The sequence below is a fragment of the Rhamphochromis sp. 'chilingali' genome (genome assembly GCF_963969265.1).
Source record: "Rhamphochromis sp. 'chilingali' genome assembly, chromosome: 14".
Lineage (NCBI taxonomy): Eukaryota > Metazoa > Chordata > Actinopteri > Cichliformes > Cichlidae > Rhamphochromis > Rhamphochromis sp. 'chilingali'.
The window spans coordinates 17420159-17436698 of NC_137941.1; the positions used below are offsets into that span (position 1 = coordinate 17420159).

Sequence of the window (16540 nt, forward strand, 5' to 3'; positions counted from 1 at the left end):
CATCCTGGCACCACAGTCTAGGTAGTTATCTTGATCCATGGTAAAACAATGTCTAGGTGAAGAATACAAAACGAGCACCCAGGGTATTGCTAAGAACAATTCTCACAACTGAATAAATGTTAACAAATGCTAGCAAAGATTTACTGGTACTTGTTTTCTCCTCATCGCATCTCAAGCTCTTGCACAAAAAATAATATGTGAAACATACAAATGTGATAGTAGAATATTAAGTTAATAAATCCTAGATATTGTTTTGATAACCAGGGAGTAAATCCGAGGCAACTGAAGGATTACTAATAGCCTATATTAGAGGTGAACAATAACACGAGGCTGTAAAATAATGTACCTCCATCAATGATCAAAGATGCTGAGCTTACTTGAAATAATAATCAAAGTGACAAATATACTGAGCTATGTGGGACACCAAATCATCATGTATGTGTAGGATTGTGTGTGATATTAGTCATTCATAAAATCAAGAGAATTAAAGTGTGATATTGTAAAAGAGTGTTAACTCACTTGTGTAGGCAATTCTCTCAGCTTTTTAAGAACTTCCTGTGCTTAGTGCTTTATTTTTTGTTTCAACACTTGAAGTATGATAACATGGGGCTGGTTTTGCAGACAGGGTCAGTGATAGATAAAGTTGTTTCACATGATCCTCCTCCTTTTAAAATGTGCAGAAGAGAGAACCACTTACACCATCATTAGTGCTTCTGATATTGCTAAAACAATCCATATACACTGTTAAAACGACTTTGTAGACTTCTTTCTTGAAGTGAGAGGTCCATCTAGTGGCGCTATCTTGTGAATGCAGTTGCATAACAAAGGGGAGCATATTATGTTGTCCTAATCGACCATATTTGAAAGCCACATTGTCCCACAAGTCGAGTTATGATGCATTATTGCAAGTATTTCGATGCTTGCTTATTATTTATTTATTTATTTTGCTTTAACTAGTCAACCAGGTTAAGATTATACAGGACGTTTTGAGTGAGAGATGAAAGCCATGATGAAACATTCACATTTAAACCCTCTGCTTCGTTGATACAAAACATGAGCATTTTCCGGTACTTTTATTTATGCTTTTAAAAGCCATTAAAAGGAAACACTGTACCGGAATCATGTAAATATGTTTTTTTTTATCTAAATTGTTGAGAATTTTCGTCTTTTCCTGATGTCATTAAAGCAATACTTTTACCACGCCCCACCTCATCTATCAACTCTACACACACAAAAAAGACCAAAGACAAAAAGAAACAATTTGTCAGTAGTGAGAAAATTGACTGCAATCTAAACAATGTGGCAAACTAAATGTTAAATAACACAGTAGTAACTGTTTTCCACCATAAAACTTACAACTTTTGTGATGTATGCTGGAAACTATCCCCACCCTTGTTTTGGGACCACTTTTTGAAATGTTAACTGTGTCATTTCTTTGCAGTGCTTTCGTGGCACGTTTATACAAAATCATGACTGCACTGGAGATAAAGTTATAATGCAGCATCAGCACCGTCCTTATAATATAGGGTAGCTTTTATAGCCCAATGCATATGAGGCATTTTAACGATTTTTCACCATCAGTAAATTAATTGTGACGCAGCATATTTGAGAAGAAACTGTGACTCCAAGCTCCAAAAATACACACCACTGATGTATTTGAGTCAGCACACCTAATTTTTAAAGACAGTGATCCTTTTCGGTAGCCCCATTAAAATACAGAAAACAGAAAAAAAAACAGCAACCACATTTGTGGGAGTACTATCCTCGAAGGAACTCTTGGTTCAGGTCCATTACTTCAGATAATTCTATTGAAAGGCACCAGGGTGTCAAGTGTTCCCAAATGAACGCGACAGTTTCTCAGAATATAATCAGCTTTTTCTCCGATGCAACATCTCACGTTATTATTTCTGTTAAGGTGACCGGAGCTTTATATTTTACATAATGGAAATTTAAGCTGAATGTAAGTCTACAATCTCTTAAATTTGCTATATTTTTATGTTTATTCATTTTTAAAAATTTATTTTTACTTCCAATGACTCTAAATTGCTGCGAAATTACTCAGAAAAAAACTTAGAAATAACTGCGAAAATTCAGTGTAGCATTTCTCAGCCATGAGAACTTGAACGAGGGAAGCAGCAAGTTTATTACCAAGGACAATAGACGGCGGATAGCCCTCAAAGGAAAACAGCCAGACTGGAAACAGCTAGACTGAGTATCCTCAGTTTGGCTCCTGACACCCTAAACACGAAGGACGAAGAACAGTAAATGACACTAAAACTCTATTTTGAAATTGTCGGAGTCTGTAATTTTGTGATTCTTGGCTGCAGCCGAAAGCTCACTTTTATAAAGCAAAACGTTTCCTAAATATAGGTTCACACACGTTTCATGTGCGTTATTATATTAATTTTCTAGCATTAAAGCTAGCATTTCTGATGACTGCTATCCATTTGGCCTCGATAGAAGCTGTGAACACCAGATTCTGGGCAACACTCGTAGGAAACACGAACAATTCATGGGCGCAGGTAAAACCGTTCATCTGCACACACATAATTGTTCCTAATCCTAATATTTTCTTCTCAATTAGTTTTAGTCATATAAATAGTTGTAGTCACATTAAAATGATGATGTAATAAACGACAATTTTCAGATGTTTCTTTTTGACTTTTTCTTTGCTGAAGTTTCATTGTAGTGTCTCGTGAGTTACTCTGAATACTGAAAACACATGGCGCATGAGTCGTGTAAAAAAGTGATGGCCGATGTCTGTGTGTGTTTTATTTCTAACATCGATAAAGAAGGGGTTATATATAAATTAAAGAACCTGTTTTGTAAGTATCTATAAGTATCTCTTCTGTGCTCCACGTTACAATCAATCGGAACCTTGTTGATAACTTCAAATATTTTTACAGAACTCTGTTTATGTTGCATTTTGCGCAGCCGTCTTGGCCAGATGTCGTGAAAAAGACATTTCTAATGTCATTTTTTCAGGTTTTGAGCTGGGTGAAGAAAATTTGTAATGAAGGTTTGAGAAGAATTAAGGTCACTTTGCAAAAAACCGATTGCAGCGCCTAAATTGTGACAGGAAGGTTCAAAATGCCTTCGAATCAAATGTGCGATATGTTTGAGATTTGACTGATTATAGGCCAACAAGTTATTTACGACAGTTTAAATCTAAAACCTCGCATAGTCTATATTTTAAAAGTTTTTAAACTATGAAATGTAAAACAGAAAATGTATAAACTGCAAACCCTCCCCCCCAAAACGTCTGATTTTATAACGTTTCCCTCTTTGGATGAAATAAATGTAACAGCGTCACTGGACTTTTAATTAATTGAAAAAACGTTGTTTTCAGTCTAACACATATAATTTTAATCCCTTAAAATCGGCTCTGTAAAACATCAGTTCATGTGATTGTTATATTTAGCATACCTAGGTACTGATGACGATGTAGACTCTGGAGACATTATCTCATGGTTCCTTTCCTGATAATCTTTTTTTTTTCTTCTTGCACAGGAAACCAAACACGACTCAAATGGTTACTGGAGATAAGCAAAGCTCCTACCGCAGTAAAAACATTACAATGGTCAGAGTAAAGACATAATGACACGATACAAAGGCTATATATGCATAATGTTATGCTGCCACCTATTGGATTAAAGCCGAAACATCTCACATAATCAAAACACTACAGGTTTATTAAAGCTTTTGTCTTTTATCTTGTATCAAATTAAACACATTCAGAAGCTTTGGCTTTAATGCTAAACATTTCCAGACATATCCAAAAAACCTGAAACAAAAGAAAATAAAAAAGATCACAGCGACAGGTTCAGCATGATTAAATGTTTATTTTACATTTTAGGGATGTTTTGTTTATTTATTCATAACCACAAAATCCTCCCTGTCGTCAGTGTCATTTAAAAAAAAAAAAAAAATCAATTTCACGTCACAGGGGAATACTGTATCCAAGAAAAAAAATAAACAAATAATTTATATAAAACATGCAGTAATACCAAAGAAAATAGTGCAATATACTCCCCATGAATTACAGGCGTCCTTTCGAAAATAATATGGTATGGAGATATTATGGGTGTATTAGGAAAGCTGGTATAACGCACAATTACACCGTGTAGCTGAAGTATCCCACAACAGTACATTCCCACATATCCCAACAGTACGATCATAAATAAATACGGAAAACTACAAACAAAACCGAGGTTGTTCTAAATTTAGCCAAGCACTTGATATTACCAGAACAAATGTGCTACAAAATGATAGCAGACGGAAGTATTTTCCATTTTATGTAAAGGTACTAACATTTTACAAGAATCTCAGTGTTATTTTGGCACAGTTGGGTTACAGCGTAGCATAATTTTACACAGAGATGAAGGCACCAATATTCTATAGTGAATTTCATATGTGACTTTATGGTGATCTTTAACTGGTGTGTTCAGATCTACCTACCTCAAGTTTCTTGAGCAAGTTTTGTCAAATAAATAAATAGATAGATAGACAGATAAATACAAATAATAAAAATAATAGACAAAAATACTTCTCTAAAAGTCAGTGGGAATTTTCAATCATGCGTAACTTTATTTCTGTGCTTAGACCTTGGCTCTTTACCAGCGCAAATAAAGGGTATTTTGCAGGCATTACGAGGAAACCAGGGCTACAATCAAATATCAAATACAATGCCCTGCGTGCACTAAAGGTATGTGCCCCTTTATGTCCGTTTATCCTGATATAGTGGCATTGTGTATAAATACAGCACGCCAGGCAGGACGAATTCGTACTTCTTGTCTGCACAATTTAAGGTTTTTGCGTGCAATTTCAGTGAAAAGGTAGTTAGAATTATGGTCAGGGTTACTGGGCCTTTCATTGTGTCACATGAAAGGCAAAACGCAAAGTTATGCGCAAAGTTATCTATCTATCTATCTATCTATCTATCTATCTATCTATCTATCTATCTATCTATCTATCTATCTATCTATCTATCTATCTATCTATCTATCTATCTATCTATCTATCTATCTATCTATCTATCTATCTATCTATCTATCTATCTATCTATCTATCTAGCATTTCAGTGCTTCCATGCGCACATGCTACTGCATGAGTCAGCCCACACAATCAACTTGTTATCCTTGATATGTGCTTCACGGTGGCATCCCAAGTGCTCATGTTCTGTTCAGCAGCCGCTCGTGGGACTGAAATCATCGTCTAAAATCATATTTCTAAGTTTTTTTTTTTCCGAGTAATTGCAAAGATTAAATGGTTGGTTGGAACCATTTCATTGCCCACCCGCCCAATACCAAAACATTTCCTCAAGGAGTATTTTGCTTTGCTGTATTGGAAGCAAGGGTGGGGGCGGAACAACATAGTTTACATATCACGTGACACTGTATTAACAAATCAACAATTACCTTCCCTTTATTCTTCAGGAGTTGCTAAAACGCTTGCAAGAAGCGTTTGAGGAAAGCTCCATGGAAATGTGTGAGCGGAATCCTTTAAATCCCGGCTATGTTGGTTCTCTGTTAAATTTTGCTCCCCCTGAGTCGTTGTATTTCTCCAACTTGCGCGGTAATGGAGCCCATATACCCGGGCTGCATCAGCTCCCTTACAATAGGAGGGAGGTGTGCACGCTCCCGTGGACTTCCTCAAGTTCGTGCGCGTCTGGGCCAGCGGCACCACCACAGAGCCGCGCCTTCGGAGGCTACTGTCCGCCGTTTTTGTCCAATTCAGTGTCTTTAAACACAAACTCCTCGAGCGGCCACGTCAAGACGCATTTGGAGGAGTCTCCTCGATGCTTTCAGGACACAAGCCAAAAGACAGAGGAGTCTGGCAGTCAAGATGAAGTTTACGCCGGGGATCACGGGGTCCGTTACTCAGCTCTGGACAACCGGTCTCACGGTTCTGCGGCACAGCTTGATCCGGATACAGCAGGTCCACTGAACGTGAACGGCCCCAAACAGGAGGAGAATCCCATTCACACGTTATCCAGTAACCCATGCTCCAGGACGACTTTTGCTCAAGGTTAAGTAGTTACATAATTCTTCAGGCCAGATTCCTTATTTTATCAGCAGTGCTAGCTATTTTACTATAAAACCACACATTTGCAACAATATGGGCATGATCTATGCTTCTGTGTGGCCACTGTGTGGTTCTGTGGCTATAACTAATCTCCTATAAGGTTATTACAACAGGAATGCATACATGTGGCTATGATTTTATTTATTTTTTTGGTCCATGTATACTATTTAAAATGTCCCATAATAACCTTGTAGAGTCCTTTGCATGTGTGAGTCATTCTAATGTCAGGTCTTTTTTCCATAAGCGCAGCAGATGTGGTTCCTTTTTCTTATGATCTTAATAAAATATGTAAGACGTTAGCCACGCTATAAGCAGCGCATTTGGGACCACTTATTTCCCTTCGCCTTATTTAACTGTGGCTGGAGGTGCTGTTAAAGTTTAAATCTTGTTTGCGCCTCTACTCTCTTCAGGTGCCCCGTGGTGCTCGTCGCAAGTGAAAACAAGAAAAAAGAGAAAGCCCTACTCGAAGCTGCAGCTAGCTGAACTTGAGAATGAATTTATGATGAACGAGTTCATTAACAGACAGAAACGCAAGGAGCTGTCAGACAGACTTGACCTTAGCGACCAGCAGGTGAAAATCTGGTTTCAGAATCGGAGGATGAAGAAGAAACGACTGATGATGCGCGAGCAAGCTTTCTCTGCATACTGATGACCTTTGGCCTTGATCCTGAGCATCGCATCAATAATGTAACGTTCTGCGTCCGCACTCCATGTTGCTAAATTGATTCCTCCAGTTGTGTTGGAGGAGTCACTGACTGGAATAATTTCCTATGTTCTTTTTTTTCTTTTCTCGAATGAATGAATCTCAACATTTATCAGCTGCACAGGTGGGAAAGGTGGGTGGACGGAATTGGTGGGCCGGGTTTCGTGTCTACAGTCGTGTCTGTCGTTAGGTCTGGGCGACTAAAGCACTTTGGTGAAGGTCATGGAAATACATTTGTTTTAGTTTAATTTAAATGCGCAGCTTCTGTTACGTTATATATTATACCTTCATCAAAAAGTTCCAGCATATTTGTAGTATAGCCTAACAAATGCAAAAAATAAATTTGCATTGGTGACTGAGACTGAGTAGATTTTTACGCATGCTGGGTCACTTTTGGCTTTAAGATTCTCCAAATGCGCCGTAGGCCACAGCTTCCAAACTGGTCTTAGCCGGCGGATGATAATCAGTCTATAAGCCCACTTGTTTCTCATCCAGCGCAAATATGAGACCAGCTTAAACGGAAATGTGGAACCATTTGTTTTTGTGTCTTTTGTATGACGGCCTTTGCATGTAGTGCAGCCTTATTGTAGAAGGCAACAGTCAAGTTCACGTTTACGATGTGTAAAACATTAGCAATAGTCAGCACTGCAAAATATATCTCATGATTGCATGCCCATCCCCTAATTGATGTTATTTAATCAAATGTCTGAATTATCCACCTTTTTTTGTGTAAATCTGTTTAAAGAAGTAATGCGAAACTACTTTTCGCAGCGTATTTGGCGCTAGGAAGTGTTTGAAGCCCGCAAAAAAAGAAAAAGAAAAGAAAAAAGGTTTGTGGATGTGAAACAGTCTGATGGTGTCAAAACGCATAATATCTGTTGTAAATTAAATGTTTATTTTTTTTGTTGTTGTTGCTAGACCTCTGTATTGTCACAAAAAACGCACATATGTGTGATCTCAAGGTCGCATCAAAGTCATTCTAAAGCGGAAGATTTACATTTTTTGAAAATAAATACGCAGTTATAGTTTATTCCAAACTGGATTTGACTTATTTAATAGCAATTTCAGAATGCATGGTGTTGGTAAGTATAATATGAAGTTATACAAGTTTTTTTTTTTTTTTTTTTTTTAAATCAAGGTAAATTGGTTTTGTACTGTGGATGCACCTGGAGATGAATGCATTTGTAAATAAAGATCCTTTAAAAAAGAATCGTGACCAAGTTATTTTGCATCATGATAGATATTTCATATTTATTAGGAATGATATTGGAAAGAAAATGTAACTAAAGACTTCACGCTTGTGCCGTTCACCGTTATTCATATAGCTTCGCTCCAGAGCTGATATTTAGCGTATAACCGAGCACTGATCTGCACCTCTTCCACGCTGCGTCACATAGATTTTAAAACTAAAGTCAGCGTCGTTTGTTTAGGAAATCTCAAAGCCTGCAGATGTAAAAGAACCATGAGAGGGCTGCCTTATGCGAGCGTAATCTTTCTCTAGAAATAAATTGTATCTCTATAAAATGTCTGTAGCATGGAGGAATATTTTTCTTTTATATCTGCACCTTTAACAGGCTATTATCTCTCTGCTCTCCAGCACTCACTTTAAATTGAAACCCCTCCATTCTGCATTTGGCTTTGGCATTTTATGTGCGTAATTCCTCTGCACAGTGGATAACCCAGCAGCATTTCTCACCCACAAGAAAATCTCTGCATGCCAGTTGGAGGTTATTGCAGCTGTAACTAAATGAAATGGATGTAAATCAATATCTCAGCGACATCAAGTGAACTTTCTGCACCAGACAAGTCCATCCGTGCTCATTAGTGGTGCATGTGATATGGCCAAATCTAGCTCTGTCACTGTTTTCATTACCAAAACTCTTCGCTGGTGTTTCCACGGCGGACCTGCAGGTCACAAGTGGTCAGGGTAATTTTAAACGAAGAGAGACCGCGACTCTGCAGGAACGACCAGCCATCAGCAGAGCAGCACACGCGACATTACGGGAGAGTGAATCTATAAATGGTTCCCCTCGTTACATCATTATCACGTCATCATCACCGCATCACTGCAACTATTATGTTTCTGTTAAACTGCAGTCATAAGTTCAAGGAAGTCTGAATAACATTTTAGAGCTATAGTAATTTGTAATGAAACATAAAGATTTTTCCCCTCTCCTTACAGAGTTTCTGGGACTTTGGCATACTTTCAAACCACTGCAATTCATTCTTTTTGCCCTCACTGTTTTGCGGGCCTGTTGTGTGGTGCTTAGAAGCTTAACAGCCAGTTCTCCTTCCACAGAGTATTTCAGACGCCTGCAGTGGGTTTTCTGTGCGTCTCAGACATTGTTTGCTGCTTTATTGGTTTACTGCCTGGCTGCGTCACATAGCTAAGGCTTCCTTTAGATAGTTGGGGTGCCAAAAACAAAGTTAAGGTCAAGTTAGTAGACTGGGTTTCTATTTCTCACAATATCAGAAAAAAAGTCTTATGGAAGTTAGCTTTCGTGTGTCTATTTCAGCAATTGTGTTTCAAGTGGAACCTTTTAATGTTTTGCTTAATGTCACACGCCTTAATTAAACAAGCTGGACAACACGACGTTTAACCTTTTTGTAAATGCTTGGAACTTTAAAGCATCTCGTCTGCAGCCTGATTTGATATCTGAAATTTTAAGCTTAATACAGTCTTACACATTGCAACCTTTCCATGTAATAGAAGACGGCCAAAAAAAGACAACCTAAAGCACACAAAACACCAAATTATAGCAACAACTCGTCTTAACTTAAAGTAAGCCATTAGTCTCATACCGCTATCAACTTTTCACTGCAATTATTTAAATTAATTAAATAATTAAGTTATTTATTCATGTGATAGTTAAATAGATACAGATGTTTTGACCTCCTAACGCTGTGGAATATAGATGGAAGTAGTTTACTTTGGAACATTTTGGCCTAATTTTGGAAAATATCTTCTAACTGGCTAAAAAGGGATTATTATGAAATGTAGTTAGATTGGATACAGAACAGGACCAACGAGCTCGACTTTAGCCCCAGATAATATTAAAGCTGTCTTTAAGCGAACACCACATTATGTTTGAAGCCCGACAATCGATTAACCTTTAAAAACAATATGAGCCCACAGAGAAATATGAACTACATTTTTCCTGCATATTTTCCTTCATATATATATATATATATATATATATATATATATATATATATATATATATATATATATATATATATATATATATATATATATATAACTATATATAAAACTAGCCCAGCGCCTGATGCAGTTTCACAACTGCAGTATCACAACTACAATAAAAAAAAACTACATTAAGTGGAGTCATATAAAATAAAATAAAAATCGCCAGGTAATAAGTTAAAAATACAGAAAGAGATGAAACAATAAAGTTATTAATACTTACATAGACAAAAAAAATTATTGGAGGAAATTTCATTTATATGAGAGATCCGTTCATCAGTGGTATAAGTTCGTTTTCTCCACCAAGAAGGAGGAAAACACTGCAAGCATGGCTGCCCAGGGGCAGTAAAATGATTTGGCTGCAGAGGCTTGTTGGTGAAAAAGGCTTGGTGGACATCAGCTACACCACAGACGGTCAAAGTCAGTTGTTTTGGACTTGGCAATGCTGGATGTGCTTACCGATTTGTGCTTGCGCTTGATTTATGTTTCTGTGGAAACCAAAAATCAACATTTCTGTGTTTGCAGTAACATTCCATGGGGTTGTTTACTTGTCTGTTTTCAAGTGCATCCATCTGTACTTAAAATTGGGGATTTTTTTTTTGTTTTTTGTTTTAATCAACAGGACCATTTAATGGGCAGATATTTCTAAACAACGAGTTTTAAAAATGGACTCTGCAATGTAACTGGGGTGTAATATATACAATAATCTATTGCAGCCCAGTCTTGTCGTGGTCTTTTATTTCTTTGTGAAGCCTCAGCTTTTTGTCACCATGGTGAAGGCCAAGAAGCTTGTCAGTGAAACTGAATTCAAACGATTTCCTTCTGGCGTTTCTGTATGTATTTAACTCTACTCAAACCACCATGGTGCACAGTGATTATGCGCAATGAGCCTTAAATGTATTTGCATAAAATCTGACTTGGTGAATCACATATTCCACAGGCTGCTTCTTCTTCTTCTTCTTTTTTTCAGCGCGAGTAGGTACGGTAGCCTTGTTGCCATGCCATTTAAGCTTTGCATTGAGGTTAACGTTAATATTTCCGCTAACTGTTGCCACAAACATATAAAGCCAAAATTTACTGACACCATCACTGCGTATGACCGTCATTACACATCATTACAAGATGAGGATGATGTTGCAGCAAAGCTTTTAATTAAATATTCCAGCGATGGTTCACACATTTCTTCTTTTTTTTCGTGAGCTATAGGGCAAAAAGGCTGGAGAGGAGTTGCCTCTGCAGCCAGAGAGCCAATGGAGTCTCTTGCATGCGCTCACATGAGTTTTTCCGGACAGTTTTTAATGACTGATATTGATGTATGGTAATTTCTTAGCTGGATCACATGACACAATTACCTCAAGAATCGATCAAGATGTATTGCAGGTCTGCCTACGTTTCCGATTTTTTCTCCCTGGCGGGGTCTTTCCACACGCCTGTGGTGCTATAGATGGACAAAGTTTAACACAGCAAAGCTGCCAATTCTTTCCTCTGTTGCAGAGAGGAAAACTGAAGAGATATGACGGAATATGATGATCGCAGCTGTGCGTCAAATATGTTTTTACCGAGCTGCACTTATTACGTTTCGTCGCCCGATTTTACATCAGTCTCCTCCTTTCTACCCCAGACGACTTCGTGTCAGATTAATTTCCCCTATTCTTCCAACATAGCTCAAGTCCAACCTGTTCGAGAAGTCGCTTTCAGGGATTACGGACTGGACCATCCCAAATGGCACTACAGGGGCAATTACACGTCTTACTACTCAACGGACGAGATAATGCACCGGGACTTAATCCAGTCCTCCAGCAGCAGGGCGGATGTGATATTCAAAAACGAGTCCTTGTATGGCCACCACGGAGGGACAGGCTCGCCTTGCAATTTCTTTACCAGCGTGGGTCGAAATGGGGTTCTTCCCCAGGGCTTCGACCAGTTTTTTGACACTCCTAACTCGGACAAGCCTAACGCGGAGCTCCCCAAACAAAAGACAGACTATAACGTTCCGGGTGATGCTGCGAATAACAATCAGGCTGTGACCAAAGTAGAACAACACAAAGCTGATCAAACCGGGAACGTCGACGAGGACTCGTCCTCCAACTGCAGCGACAAGATCAACCAGCAAAGTAAGTCAGTAAGGATATACTCCTATGTGTGTTAGACATAAGATGAACAGTCCAGACTTTTGAGGGTCTGGACTGCGCCATTTCCACCGCCGTGACCGTGCAGGGTTATATGCTTCTTTATAAGCATGCAAAAGCTTTTATATCCCAATAAGATTTACTTTACGGTTGTAAAGGTATTTACAATGGGAGACCGTTAAGTAACCATACTTAAAGGCCTCCCTGTGTCCAATAATAATACCTTGTTGCCAGGTTTGATTTGTTTTGATAGGACATTAGAGGAATTTTTTTGTGACTCTATATTTTATATTTTAGTGCTGTGCAGATATAGAAATACAGTGAGGAAATGCAGACTGGGATGTAGTGGAAAGTAACCAAACACCAACATGTAGATGATCATTTGCGCAATATTGACTAATTTTCACGGGAATACCTGTGTTGGTTATTTCAGTCTACGCTCATGTGTGTGTGTGTGTGTGTGTGTGTGTGTGTGTGTGTGTGTGTGTGTGTGTGTGTGTGTGGATGAGGAAGTTTTTTTTCGGAAATAAAGAAGTAAATCTATTAATCTGCTCTCTTTGCTATATTTCACATTTGGGAATTTTGGCATTTGATGTAAAATCTGGGAAAACTTTTTTTTTTGTCTTCCACAGGTTCATCAACCAAGTCCAGGAAGAAGAGGTGTCCCTACACCAAATACCAAATCCGAGAACTTGAACGAGAGTTTTTCTTCAATGTGTACATTAACAAAGAGAAGCGACTCCAGCTGTCCAGGATGTTAAACCTGACAGATCGGCAAGTGAAGATTTGGTTTCAGAACAGAAGAATGAAAGAGAAAAAGCTAAACCGCGACCGTCTACAGTATTTCACTGGGAATCCTTTGTTCTGATACCTGGCATGTCACACACAGACACACTCACACACGGAGGAAAAATCGCAAACACTTTTCCAAGTGGCTTCATGGTCAGCTGTGATTAACAGTTGATTTCACAAAAATCTGGCTTAAAAAAATTAATTTGCCAATATTTTGTATCATTCGAATTTTTGCACCAACTCTTGCGTTTATTTGTATTCTCATATTTTTGCGTTATCGGTAGCAGAAATTCCCGCAAATTGCGAGCTGTGCTTCGAAATAATTTATATTAAATATATGTAGGCTTCTTTCTTCTCTGAATGTATATTTGTAAGGCGCATGCAATGCAAATTGTGGTGTGAATAAAAGTACGAAAATAAATATGCTGTCACGAAACCGATCACAAGGAAGTTTTACAAAAAACTAAACTAAACTAAAAAAAACTTTACATCAGGAAAGATTTCGGAATAATTTAGGCGCTTGCAGTACTGTAATGTCCCGTTATTTCCTTTGCTTTGAAACACTTGATTGTTTACTAAACCTTGAACCGTCTAGACACTATAATAAAAGTAGCTGTAAATGTCTAAATAGGGGGCTATTGGACTTTGGTGTCCCAACCCCCAGACCACATGAGGACTGATTCTCCTTCCTGTCTTAAAGTACTTTAACTCCAGGCTAGAAATGCTTTGAGAATTTCTGCGCATCGTTTCCATATTTAGCTCATGCTGGCATATTGGGGCACTTGCAACTAAAGAAATGGAAGACAATGGAAAATATTGTAACCAGGCCGGTCTTCTAGAAGGATAAGTATTTCTTTTTCATGTTTCTCTCCTTTTGCAGTATTATAAATTGGATATATGTTTCTTTGATGGCTCTGAATCTGCGAAGAAGAAAGAAACGCAAAGTGAGCTTATAGCACGAAATTTGTACGATCTTCCTTGTGTAGGTAAGGCGATTCCATCTTTGTGTAGCTTCACCATACACGAACCATCAAGCTGCCTCTGCAAAAAGTGAAAAAATTTTTTAATTCCATAAAAATATAAGGTGCTGTATATCCTTCTTTCCCTTTTTTTGTAACCAGTAGGGGGGACGAACTAAATAAATGCACCAATTTCGGACAAAACAGCCGCTTTATTGATAATTCATTTGTTAAAAGATAGGCGATCGCTCATTTATGCAACAAAAATTACTCCCATTTTTTTAGTGTCAGAAAAAGAAAACCTCTATAGATTGATTTTTGCTAATTTAGTACCACCTGGGTTACATTTACCGTTTTCCTCCCCAAAAGGATATTAGAAAACTGAGGTTTCATTAAGCATTTAGAAGGGTGCTCAGCTTGTCCTGCAGTGCAATTGCATTACCAACTGTGAGGGGCGTTTCACTTCAATTCTCAATGTAGCCACAAGAGGGCACTCTCAGTTTTTACAGCCATGCAGTCAATTTAGCATCAACCCCACATGAAAGCCTGTCAGTGAGGGAATAATCAGTTCAGCAAGCTGTTTGTTTACATTTCTATTTTAATTATTACTTCTTCCAGTCCACTAAATTCAGCATGGTTTGCATGTTGCTGTTTTTTTTATTTAAAGACTCATTCCCTTCAAAGTATTTAATCCTCTTTTTTAATGAACTGATAAAAAAAACACCGACAAAACGAGAGCCTTGAGTTTCCTTAAAGAAAATAAGAACACTGTTAATCAGAGAGCGCATTACATTTTGCTAAATGCTTCTCTGAAGGGATGAAATTCCTCATGAGTTTCATGAAAACAGCAAACACAATTTCAAATAATTGTCATGCGTATGGAAATGACACCAGGAATTTAATTCTGTTCTGTTTCTTTGTTTGTGATCCGCATCATAAAGGCTTAGACCTTTACCTGAGGGCCGCATGGGCCTGAAGCCCAGTAATATCTCATGTTTATGCTAAAAGGAGCAGTGAATATTGACCCACATTTGCTATATATGTATTTCTGTTCAAATATATATATGTATATGTAACATATATATGTAACGTTTGTTTCTTTTATTTTCATTGTCAAATTCTCGTCTATTTGAGTCTAGCTATTTACTTTGAAAAAAGGTACAGGTACTCCGAATAAAGACCGAGTATTGTCGCAGTTTTTAAGCTTTCTTGTTTTGCTTGTAACTAAAATCAGCCAGTATTTTTTTTTTCTTGTTTTTAGATTTTTTCTTCGTTTTTTAAATTTACGCGCTCTACTCCAATGTTTTAAATACAAGTGAATCTCTTGTTATTTTCTTTAAATTATCACTGTTAATATTTCCACTGTTCACAAGACTAATAATGACAGCAATGATGTCAACGAGTGTACGTATCCTTCGGACCATTTGACTTAAAAATATATTTTGGATCAATGTGATGTATAAATTGTTGATTTTGCCTGAAGAACATACTGGCTTCCAAATGAGTTTTTTTTTTATTGTATGTTAAAATGTTATCTTTGCAACATTATTGGAAACATGATAATTAAAAAAGAGAAAAAATATATATCCATTATCATTTGCCTCATTTAACTGTTGTAAAGCTTTATTTAAATAGCTATAACTGCTGCATATGGTATTCTAGGTTTTTCTTTTTTGACAATCCCGTTTGCATAGCACACGTGTTTGTTTACAGCCAACTATAAATATCGAAGAGCCTTAAAGAGAGCCAAACGGACGTTACACATCTTCTCTTACACACTGTATAATTATTTCAAGCTTGTGCCATTACTATCAAACACATAAGGATTCCCAGTGTTACACTTTTTTGTAAAGGCCGTTAGAGTCAGTGGCAATTACTGGCATGACCTCTGATTTGTGATCATGAATAATTTCGTGGACAGTGTTTTTTTTCCTCTCTAGTTTAACAGGCAGTACACGTTTGCCTTCCTTACGAGCGAAAACACTGAGGTATTTAGAGAATACTGTGACTGTGAGCACAGCCACGGTCAAGCAAGTCATTTCGAACTCTGCTTCTGAGCGTCAAATACGTTAAACGAAAGCACAGATATGATAATCCTGGAGAAATAGCTTCATGGATTAAGTGTGAAGTGTGTAATAACGACTGCGAAAGCTATAACGTTGACCTTCACGTTTTTACCAGTCTGTGAGTTCAATTTGTTAAAGGTATGTGTTCACCTTTCACATCATCTTATGGATCTTCTGGGTATTTTAAAAGCTGATATCTTCCAGGAAACGGGGAAATCGTTTCCTCTTTAATAGAGAGATTCTGTGCACCTTAATTGAAAAACATCAACAACAATAAGCCTTTCATAAATTGTCAAATCATAATGAAAAAAGACCAAAATTTAAATAGATGAAAGGAGAAAGCGTTACATTTATATTTAGTTTATTCTTTTGTTACATATTTAATACAAATACAATCGAGACATATGCTGCATATATGCAGGGAAAGCACTCTTAATGATTACAGCGGGTGAAGTGTGAAAGGTTAAATAAAAATATAATCAGCATTATAATCAGCAGAGCGGCTAAATTTTTTCCAAATAGTCTGCAGTTGTCGCCTATGCGCCATGCAGGCACCCCCACCCCCCTCCCCATACACCTACACACACGCACACCTACACACA

At 37.6% G+C, this 16540-nt stretch overlaps 2 protein-coding genes across 2 annotated transcripts; both read left to right on the plus strand.

Moving 5' to 3' along the window:
* Nucleotides 1–5147: 5147 nt before the first annotated feature.
* Nucleotides 5148–7731, plus strand: hoxd12a (homeobox D12a). Its single transcript, XM_080902492.1, has 2 exons — nt 5148–6027; nt 6495–7731. Exons 1-2 carry the CDS (start codon nt 5478–5480, stop codon nt 6731–6733), a joined length of 789 nt encoding a protein of 262 aa, XP_080758618.1. The 5' UTR covers nt 5148–5477; the 3' UTR covers nt 6734–7731.
* A 3631-nt stretch (nt 7732–11362) lies between these two features.
* Nucleotides 11363–16471, plus strand: hoxd11a (homeobox D11a). Its single transcript, XM_080903524.1, has 2 exons — nt 11363–12106; nt 12754–16471. Exons 1-2 carry the CDS (start codon nt 11506–11508, stop codon nt 12987–12989), a joined length of 837 nt encoding a protein of 278 aa, XP_080759650.1. The 5' UTR covers nt 11363–11505; the 3' UTR covers nt 12990–16471.
* Nucleotides 16472–16540: the final 69 nt, after the last annotated feature.

What these genes read in the sequence shown, in the direction of transcription:
- hoxd11a (XM_080903524.1), top strand. Translation starts at nt 11,506, where the DNA reads ATGACGGAATATGATGATCGCAGCTGTGCGTCAAATATGTTTTTACCG. An exon ending in CGACAAGATCAACCAGCAAA is followed by an intron (nt 12,107 to 12,753) that starts GTAAGTCAGTAA and finishes TGTCTTCCACAG; the next exon opens with GTTCATCAACCAAGTCCAGG.
- hoxd12a (XM_080902492.1), top strand. Translation starts at nt 5,478, where the DNA reads ATGGAAATGTGTGAGCGGAATCCTTTAAATCCCGGCTATGTTGGTTCT. An exon ending in CAGGACGACTTTTGCTCAAG is followed by an intron (nt 6,028 to 6,494) that starts GTTAAGTAGTTA and finishes TACTCTCTTCAG; the next exon opens with GTGCCCCGTGGTGCTCGTCG.